The following is a 10570-nucleotide window of genomic DNA, read 5'->3' as shown; positions in this document are numbered from 1 at the left end:
ACAGAAAAATAAAGATTTGTCGTCGAGCTCGAAACGGGGACACATAAAATATAGGGCATGGAGTGATATTTTTGGGTGTGCCTCTAATGGCATGGTCAAAACTAAATTAAGAGAGGCGTGGTAAAGTTTTGGGTAGATCCGAGGTTGTTAGGCGCATAAAATGATAGGTCAAGGGAGCGTTTAGGACTTAAGTAGGGGTCCAGGGGCCTAATTGTAATTAAGTTTAAGAAGGTAGGGGCTTTGTTTGAATTTTGGAAATTCCTTGGGTCATTCTAAGAAAAGTCGGGGGTTTATTTGTAATTAGTTTCATATAGTTGCAGGGTCTTTCTTTAAATAGGGGAATCATGGGGCTTCTTTTGCAAAAGAGTGAAAGGGTCCTAAGATAAAAGAAGAAAAGCCCAGGGGCCTTTGGGCAAAACTGCCCTGTCCTCCCCTTCCTCCCGACCGAAACAGGGGAGGGGGAACAGGGGCGGCGGCGGCGTCTGGTCGGCGGCCCTGGGCCGCGGTGGCGCATGGGAAGAGGGAAGAGAGGGCCAGGTGGCGCTAGGGGTCGATTTCCCCTTTCCCATTTTAGAGGAGGGGCCCTGCATAGGGGGTTCTGGCGGCCATGGCCATGGCGGCAGGCGGCGGCCGCGGGCAACGCCGGTGGGGGCAGCTCGGAGGGAGAGCTTACGGGGGAGAAGGGAGAGGGAGGAGGGAGGACTCCTTTCCCCCGCTCACCTTGGGCGGATGCGGCTCGAGGAGGTGGCGCGGCTAGGACCAGTGAAGGGGCGGCGGTGGCGAGCGTGGAGGCGGCGGCGCTGGAAGGGCAAGGAGGCGGCGGGCGGTGGCTCGGGATATGAAGCTCGAGGGCGACGCGAGGGTCCCCTTTATAGGGCAAGTGAGGCGGTGGAGGTGGGGGCAAGGCAGCAGCGACGTCAACGGCGGCGCTGTGCTAGGGTCGCCGGCGTCGGCGCGCGCGGTGAGGCGGGATGTGACGCGTCGAGGAGGCGGCGACCGGCGCAGGCGGCGCTGTTCGGGCGTCAACGGCGGGCAGCAGCGGCGTGGGGCACGGGGGTGCAGGGCGTGGCGTGGCCGGTGCGCGCGAGCGCGGCCAGACGGCCGTGGCGTGTGCGCGTGGTCGGGCCGATGCGCGCGCACAGGGGCTGGGTGGCGTGGTTCGGCGCGCCGCGTGCGCGTGTGCGCGCGGAGAGGAGCACGGAGTGCGGGGCAGGGAGCAAGGCGGTGGCGGGCGGCACGGCGGAGCCGGCGTGTGCGCCAAGCGAGCTGCGGCCGAGCATGGGCGCGCGCACGAGGGGGCGCGGGGCAGGGCAGGTCGGGGTGCGCGTTGCGGCGGGCGCGTGTTCGCGACACCGCGACGTGGCGCGGTCGGCGTGCGCGGGCGGGGCACGGCCGGGGCGCGCGCAGCCGTGGGGCGAGGTCGGGGGCGAGCCTGGTGCGCGCGCGGCGAGCGGCGCGCGGGGGCGTGCTCGGGAGCGGGCCAGCGCAGAGGGGGGGCCGAGCGGAACCGGGCGGCGCTGGAGCGGTCGGGCGAGAGAGAGAGGAAGAAAGAAAGAAAAGAAAATGGGAAAAAGAAAAAGGAAAAGAAAGAAAAAAGAAAAAGGAGGGGAGAGGGAAATGGAGAGAGAGGAAGGGCGGGATTCGCGCCGACGCGATGCGGCACCGGCCGGCCACGCGCGACGGTCGCGTGCAACGAGTGCAGGCGGGATTCGCGGCGTGGTCTTCGGCTGGTCGGCCACGCGCGCGTCGCACGCAGAGGAGGATGGGACAACAGGTGTTCGGGACAGAGAAATGGTTCTCGGGATTTAGGGTGTAGGGTTTTTGAAGGATCTCGAGCTCAACGATGAAACACCACCTTAGCGCATGATTTATTTTAGTCAATTTTCGGGATGTTACAGCGTTGGAGTCCTTGGCCCTAACCTAGAGCAGAGGCTGGGAGAAGGAAAAACTCAGAGAAAACAAAAGACTCAAGAGACTCAACCAGCCACGGGCTGGTGGGGGTATTTATACCCGGCTGCTGCGGCCAGACCGGCCAGACCGGTCCAGGGGACCGGTCAGACCGGTCGGGTCAGCAGCACCCTGCTGTACAGCTTCGATCGATGGCGGAGCTTGTTTCTTCGACTCGAAGTCTTTGCTACGATGCCGCCACGTCGACGAAGATCCGGTCCGCGGTTTTGGAGGGTCTGCGAAACCCGGGTAGGTGGCCGGTTTTGAGAAAACCGCCAAAACCTCACGCGCGGGAAGATTCCCGCCTCCACGCCGTGACCCTAGACGCCGTTCCCGCCTCGGCCTTCTGACGGCCCTAGACGCCGCCCGACGCCCGTCACCTCCTCGCCCGCAGCGAGGCCCTAGACGCCGTCGACGCCCGTCGCCTCCGTCAGTCCCGAGACCGACGCCCGTCACCTCCACGACTTGGCGTCTTCAACCGCCGTCCGCCTCCTTGGTTTTGTGGCGCAAACCAAGAAACTCGCCTTCCGTCGCCGCTTGCGCCCTCGATCCAGGAGTGGACGCTACAGCTGCCGCTCGGTCCGAGCTCCGGTCCAGGCTGCCCTTCACCGCCGTCCACTGCACGGTCCATCGGCAACAGCACCTCCACGGCAGCTCCCCGTCGACACTCGACGCCCGTGTACCTGCAATCCAAAGACTGACGAACACCACCGCGAGGAAAGCGTGGAGCCTCAAAACCTCCTCCAAAGCCTCGGTCCCGTGGTCCATAGCCGTACTGAAAACGACCAGGAGCACGACCGGCAAAACGACCACCCGCTGGAGCACGGTAACCACCACCGTCTCCCTGACCTCCACCTACACGGCGCGCCCTAGCATCTCGCCTATCACCGCGCCGAGAAGGACCATGCACCCGAGCAGAGTACATGTCCGCATTCCGTCTCTCCTGCTCTCTCCTCACAGCCTGCTTCCTCTTGAAGCAAAACTCCTCCAGGTGACCTTCCCTGTCACAGAACTCGCAGTGGTACCTCACCTCACGCTTGGGAGGTGGAGGCCTAGCTTGCGGACGGGGAGGAGGAGCCCTCTTCTTCTGGGCAACCTAGGCTGTGGCAGCAGGGAGCGTGTCGAGGGGATTCCTCAGCTCATTGGGCTTTGGAACCCAAACCTGCTTCTGTGGAGGTGCTTTTTGTGGTTCTTTCAGCACACCATCCGCGGGGTCAACAAGCGAAGACTGTGTGCTCGTGCTAGCAGTGTTTCCAGCAGCCTTGCCAATCTTACCATACAACCTGTCAAAGTCTGACTTCGTGTATGTGTAACCGACCCCAAACCCATCACCACGCTTGAACTGCTTAATCATCATGTGCAACTGCGGCTCACTGCTAGAAACCCAACTCAAAATCGCCTTAAGGTATGTGTTCTCATTCTCCAAGTTGGCTTTCTCTACCGCAAGATTATCCAAATCAGAGATCAAACCAGGATAGACAGAGCAGTCAATAGGTGGGCTAGACTCTACGATCTTAGTCTTTCCAAAAGACTTGATCAAAGCGTTCTTCTCCTCTAGCTCCAACCTAAGCGTGGGACAAAGCTTGCAAGCACCAAGCAAAGCAAGCCTAGATCTAAGCTCCTCTAGTTCACAAACAACAGTAGCAAACTTGGACTGCAAAGAAGCTAGATCAGACTTGAAGATAGGACACTCATCGCATTCAAGCACAACACTGACAATAGGAGCGTCCTTGACAAGTTCAAGCTCATGTTTGGCCTTGGCTAGCTCGTGAGACACGTCAGAAAGCGAAGTCTTAGCAACATCTAAGTTCGCGACGTTCTCATCATGCTTGGCACGGAGAGCAACAAGATCGTTCATGTGAGATATGCAACCAGTGCACTCATCCTCACTAGATTTCTCCCTAGCACAAGCCAGCTCAGCCCTAAGCTTTCTACGCTCTCTAGCTGCTTCCTTAAGCAGCCTCTTCTGGTTGTCGAGAGCGGCGTACAACTCCCTAACCTCTGTATCAAGCAGGTCGATCGTGGAGTTTACCTCTGAATCGCTCTCGGATCCAGGAGAAGAGCCGGAGTGCGTCGGTGTAGCATGTCCACCACAAGATGCACGAGCACCATCGGCTTCGCCCGCCATGGAGCAGAAGCTCTTGCGCCGACCGGCCGCCAAGGAAAGGCCGATGAAGCCGGTGGCTTCCTTGTCCCGCTTCTTCTTCTTGTCGTCGTCGTCAGAGGTCGGTGAAGAAGAGCGGTCGGTGTCGGAGCTCTTGTCGAGGTCGCTGAGCTGCGCCAGGAAGGCCTTCTCCCGCTTCTTGGCCTTGTACTGGAAGCGTTTCTTGAGCGACTCCTTGTCGAAGCGTCCTCCCCGGTCACGACTGCGGTGCTTGTGGCGCCGACGCTCCTTGTTGGAGCCTCCCTCGTCGCGGTGGCGGTGGCGGTAGTAGTCGAAGGAGTTGTTCTGGCCACTGCCGGACTTTTTGGGGCAATCAGCGACGAAGTGGTTCAGATCGCCGCAGTTGTAGCACCCGGGGTTCTTCTTCCTCTGCCTGTTGTGGTAGACGCGCTGGAACTTGCTGATCAGGAGGCACAAGTCGTCGTCGCCCAGCGTCTCCAGCTGCTCATCTGAAACAGAAGGCAAAGAGGCAAGAGAAAAGCCAAGAGCATAGTTAGCGTTAGAGCTCGATCCACCTGGCCCAGTCACAAGAGCGACGCTCTTGGAAGGAGGGGCACCATTGAGCTTGGCTCGTGTCTGGTTATCCACCTCCGTGGCCTTGAGCTTGCTGAAAAGCTCATTCACGGTCCGAGTCTCATAGCCTGCAGACTCAATGATCGTGTTCACCTTGAGATCCCACACAGAGCGATCAAGTGCGTAAAGCAACTTGAGGGCCTTCTCGTGCTCTGTGAACTCAAGGGTACCAGCAGATCTGTTCGCATTGACCTTGTTCACAATCGACTGAAAACGACTGAACATCAGGTCAATGCTCTCACCCGGCTCCTGTGTGAAGTTCTCGTACTCACGCCGGTGAGTCTCGAACAGTCTGGCCTTCACCTGAGGTGTACCCTCGTGGTAGTTCTCAAGGCACGTCCAAATTTTATGGGCTTCCTGAAAACCCTGGACGCGTGAGAACTCCGCACGAGAAACGCCAGCGAACAAGACATTGACGGCCTTGGCGTTAGCCTCGTGCTGGGTCACCTGGAGCGGTGCGGTCCGAACAGCAAGTACCTCGTAAAGGTGGTTCGTGGTAATCTCCCAGACCTCGGCTCTCATGCTCTGCAGGAAAGCTCTCATGCGAACCTTCCAGTAGGCATAGTACTCGCCGGAAAACACCAGGATCTTACCAAGACTCACCATAGTCCTCAAGTGGTTTTCGAACCGGTTAAGGTATTGAAAACCTCAACCAAGCTCTGATACCGAAATTCGAATCGACGGCCTACGTCCCAAAATCACCGCAAGCCCTCCAACCCAGGTCAACGAGAATAGCTATGGACCAGCTATCTCGAAGCAGAAGACCCAGGTTGCAGCGCGGAAGCAAAGTGAGTGAAACTTCACAAATTGCAGCACAGCACACACAGACCGGTCTGACCGGTGTACTGGACCAGTCTGACCGGTCGGGCTGGGAATTTTAAACTGCAGACCGGTCAGACCGGTTGCACAGACCGGTCAGACCGGTCTCTCCCAGTCAGCCCGCCAACAAAGCTCCAAATGTCAAATCTCGAGCAAACGAAGTCCAAATTCAACGAAACTTGGAGGAAAGCTTCGTAACTACCCCGTGAACATATCCTCAAAGGATTTCACCCAAAAGATTCATGGATCGAGAGAAATCGAGGAAGGATCAAAGAGGATTGGGGTTTTCTCAAGAACACGAAATCGCCAATTCGTGAGAACTCTCGATTCCAGTAGGTTTAGCACATGGCTAGAAAGATTAGAATCATCACAAAGAGTCCATCAAACCACAAATTCAAGGGTTGATCTCCTCCAAACAAGAAACACACCAAAAGAGGAGAATTAAACCCAAAACGCAAGAGAGAAAGGGAGGACGAGATGCTCAGCACACACAAGTGAATCTCAAATAAATTTCATCCATTAATCACCGAGGAATTCACCTATACAAAGGCTAGAGCCATCCGCCCATCATCCACCCACTAGATTGAAGAGAATATCTATAATCTAAACTCTCTTTGCGTTGGAGTCCTTGGCCCTAACCTAGAGCAGAGGCTGGGAGAAGGAAAAACTCAGAGAAAACAAAAGACTCAAGAGACTCAACCAGCCATGGGCTGGTGGGGGTATTTATACCCGGCTGCTGCAGCCAGACCGGTCGGGTCAGCAGCACCCTGCTGTACAGCTTCGATCGATGGCGGAGCTTCTTTCTTCGACTCAAAGTCTTTGCTGTGATGCCGCCACGTCGATGAAGATCCGGTCCGCGGTTTTGGAGGGTCCGTGAAACCCGGGTAGGTGGCCGGTTTTGAGAAAAACCGCGAAAACCTCACGCGCGGAAAGATTCCCGCCTCCACGCCGTGTCCCTAGACGCCGTTCCCGCCTCGGCCTTCTGACGGCCCTAGACGCCGCCCGACGCCCGTCACCTCCTCGCCCGCAGCGAGGCCCTAGATGCCGTCGACGCCCGTCGCCTCCGTCAGTCCCGAGACCGACGCCCGTCACCTCCACGACTTGGCGTCTTCAACCGCCGTCCGCCTCCTTGGTTTTGTGGCGCAAACCAAGAAACCCGCCTTCCGTCGCCGCTTGCGCCCTCGATCCAAGATGGGACGCCACAGCTGCCGCCCGGTCCGGGCTCCGGTCCAGGCTGCCCTTTACCGCCGTCCACCGCACGGTCCATCGGCCACAGCATCTCCACGGCAGCTCCCCGTCGACACTCGACGCCCGTGTACCTGCAATCCAAAGACTAAGCGCACGATCACACCGCACGGTTGACAATTACACGATCACACCGCACGGTTGACAATTAACCCATCACAAACAGGATAGAGTACTCTGGTTTCTCACTAGCACTGCCTATAGTTCATGCGTCTCCCTCCCCACAGGTCACGTCACGTAACGCACAGGATCGAACTGCTCTGCTGCCCCAACCTCACTGTCCTCCACATGACAAAGCAACCATGATTTGATATCTTTTAGTATTTTTTTATCTACGTATAAATTTTAGTCAAACACTGGCGAGATCAGGCTCACCGACACTTCCCAATTCCCTACTGACCCCCATTGTGTCGCTTGCTTTGCCCATTACATTGTGGCAAATTGAAAATTCAGACCAAAGCTTTGTTCACTTCATCTGCAAATTGAATGATAAACACACAAAAATGGGGAGAGTACAGTACTAGAACTACACTTGCATGTCACTACCAATTATACATTCGGATAATTTGGATTACATAGTTAAAGTAACAACAAATCATCAAATTGTACTGGCACTACCAACAAGAAGGTGAAAAATAAGGAAAAGTACTAAAAAAAAATGAACAAATCGTTCAAGCCTCACACTGCAGAAATCATAGCCTCCTCCTTTCGCTTCACCGCATCACTTCCTGGCTTCGCTCCCGGCTCCTCCCCTCCCCCGTCAACCAAATTTTGGTAAAATTCAAACACAAAAATTTACAACCACCGACGTTTGATTCCTGCTACGGTTTCCTACTGGAGAAACTTCCTTCAATCAACGTGAAAAGGCAAAGCCACTTTTTTTTTTACCCGAAAATTTTTGCAATGCGGCTCCTAGGAGGTTGGCGACGTGACTAGAAGGTCCACTTCCAGATCTTGACTCGGATCCTGACCTGGCACACGCGCGCGACGGTGGCCGCCGGCGCGGGCGGCGCCGGCGCGTCGTCGACGGCCGCGGGCGCAGGCGCGTCCGCGGCGGCCTTCGCGAGCTTCTTCTTCTTCGCCGGGGGAGGCGGCGCGGGCGCGGTCACCTTGATGCCGTCGCAGTGCACCCGGATGCCAATCTTCTTGGTCTTGAGCCCGCCCACCTTGACGCCGGCCTTGGTCTCCAGGTCGACGGTGATGGGGAACTCGCCGGACTTCTTGATGTCGGAGCTGGCGGTGGGGTCGATCGCGAGAGCGGAGGCGGAGACGGTGGCCTTGATGACGGTGATGTTGCCGGCGTCGTGCGCGAACCCGGACACGGAGGCGTCCCCGAGCGGGACGGCGTTGGCGGCGGTGGCGGCCGTGACGGTGAAGTCGTCGTAGAAGTAGACGAGCTTCTTGTTGGGGTTCCTGGCGGTGAGCGTGACGTCGATGGCGTCGGTGACCGCGGGCGCCGTGGCGGTGGAGGAGACGCTCAGCTTGGTGACGCGCGCCACGGTGAGCGTGAAGGCCGGGCGGTGCGGGCGGTACAGGAGGTAGAAGGCGCCCCCCACCACGGCGGCGATGAAGGCGAGGAGGAGGATGATGAGGACCGTCCAGAAGAAGCAGCAGCAGCAGCTGAACGGGCAGGAGCGCCCGCCGCGGCCGCGCTTGGCAGGCCCCTGCTGCGGGCGGTAGATTGGCCGCTGGTACATCTTGGGCGGGCCGCCGGCGCCGTTGCCGGCGGCGGCCGGGGGCTGCGGGGTGGGCTTGCCGTTGGAAGACATTGCCGCCGCCGCTCCGCTCAGCAAGCCGCAGGGGGGATGGGCGAGCTGCGGTTCTTGGAGGGCGCGGTGTCACTGCGACTCCGTGACCTTGGCGGTGAGGTGTAATGGAGGAGAGAGATCTATAGGCGGAAGGGGAGACGAGGAGGAGGTGGAGAAGGTGAGGGAAAAAGGACAGGGCACCTCACGGATGGTTCGACCTCACCGAATCATTTGTTGCTGGCTTGCTGTTGCTGCCGCTTACCTCCTGATTGGTAGCAGGTATTTCCCCCCCGGAATTTTTCTGCTGCCTTGCCAAACCTGGAGTATTTGTAGCTTTATCGCTGTACTATTATAGTATTCTACTGCAGTAGCATCAAGTTTGGTTGGGCAAGTCAACTCAGCTTATTCTGCTGATGCGTTGCCTAGTCAAGTGTTGGGTAAAATATCATCAGAATGAGACAGTTTGGTAAAACTGAAACATCGTCTGAAGAAAATGGTTTGGTAAAACTTGCCTTCGAAAAATCGTGTCCCAAAATCTTGATGACATTCGAGTTGTTTCTTCAAGATCAACCTGTCGAAGTGGTGTCGTTTTTATGTTCTTTCAGCGTGCTCGGCAACAGGAGCAGAGCAACTTATATCTGTACGAATTAAGTTTCCAAGGAGGGAGACACGGCACCAATGCTTGCTGTTGAAGGTAAACACTGCAAGCACCAAAGTGTGTCTTCACCTCCAAAACTTACTATAAACTGTAGAATTGCAAAGTTTCTCTTGAGTAAATGAAAGAAGAAGAAAAAAACAGAGAGAAGTAACCATCCCTGTGTCTCTGTTTGACCTACGGAGCGCAGAGCCTAATAGAAACTCCATGTGGAGCTGAACCAACAGCCACGTGATTTGTGTCTGAGCAGAGATTTCTGGGATCAAGCTCCCAATTAGTAACAAATTCCAAGTCCAGGGATGCATGCCCAATTTGGCCAACTAATTAGCACGAGCGCCTCTCACTCTGCTCGAGCTGTCGAGCGGAGCCGTGCCAGTGGAGCGCGTCTCATGCGCAGCCCGCTGGTCGCCCCCTCCTGTCATTCCACTTGCACCTTTTTGTGTAGGAGGTGGTCCGTGGTCAGGTGGAAGCACGCATAGTACATTATTTTGTATCAAAACTCAAAAGAAGAGGGGAAGAAGTTAGCTATTTTTAAGTTGTAATTTCCCAAAATAGATATCATCATTGATCCATTGTCAATTTCACAAATGTTCAAAAGCGCACGTTTCGTACTACTCCATCTGCAAGAATTAGTCGAGTTCGAGCTAGAGCTACGTCAAGGCCTAGTGTCTACTTAAATCAATTTATTTTCAGTTTAAACTTAAAATTGATATTGAAGGATCGGAACGGTCGGAAGTGAAATGAGAGATTTTAAAAAAAATTCTCCTCGATAAGAACAAAGCCAATATTCCGAATTCAGTCAGCTGGCCCAACCCATCCTAGTATATATAGGCGTCTGATAAATGTTCAAAACACCTTCACATGAAGTACACAACCCAAATATCCCTTAGGATAAAACCGTTTAAGTTTTTTTTTCCGGAGCACCAGATGGATATGCCGCCTTCACGACTTCGCTTCGTCTAGACGCAAACTTCGTGATAATGCCACGTGCTCTCCATCACTGCCATCTGGCCGCACGGGACGCGTTTCTAGTTTTGATGGCCAAACCGATGAATCTGTCATCTCCACTTGGTCGCCACTCAGCCCAGATATCGACGTGTGTTTGGCTTCCGGTAATTTCGAGTAGTTTGTACGTATAGAATTTTCCTTATGAAAATTAGCACGGTTTATAAAGCTCGCCGTGCCCCGCGTATATAAATGCAGTCAGTGTTGAAGGGGTAGTTGAGCCGTATCTGAAATTAATGGAAGAACCGAACAAGAAGGTAATCTCGTGCTCCTGCCTTCTACTCGGATCCTTCCTATGAATTCAATGAGCATGTCACGTAGTAGTATACGTACAAAATTCAATGAGCACACACCCCCTCCCTGCTTGAATTCACATCAGGGGATGCATGTCTTGTTTCCCAACTGTTTTTATTT

The 10570-nt window shown here is 55.6% G+C and overlaps 1 protein-coding gene across 1 annotated transcript; it reads right to left on the bottom strand.

Annotated features, from left to right (window-relative positions):
• Positions 1-7196: 7196 nt before the first annotated feature.
• On the bottom strand, positions 7197-8772 carry LOC120705710 (NDR1/HIN1-like protein 6). Its single transcript, XM_039990195.1, has one exon. It carries the CDS (start codon positions 8515-8517, stop codon positions 7681-7683), a length of 837 nt encoding a protein of 278 aa, XP_039846129.1. The 5' UTR covers positions 8518-8772; the 3' UTR covers positions 7197-7680.
• Positions 8773-10570: the final 1798 nt, after the last annotated feature.

The sequence above is a fragment of the Panicum virgatum genome, chromosome 5K (genome assembly GCF_016808335.1).
Source record: "Panicum virgatum strain AP13 chromosome 5K, P.virgatum_v5, whole genome shotgun sequence".
NCBI lineage: Eukaryota > Viridiplantae > Streptophyta > Magnoliopsida > Poales > Poaceae > Panicum > Panicum virgatum.
The sequence above is the reverse complement of the archived record's forward strand: the minus strand, read 5'-3'. Positions and strand labels throughout refer to the sequence as shown.

Coding starts and splice junctions, on each gene's coding strand:
- LOC120705710 (XM_039990195.1), bottom strand. CDS start 8,517: ATGTCTTCCAACGGCAAGCCCACCCCGCAGCCCCCGGCCGCCGCCGGC.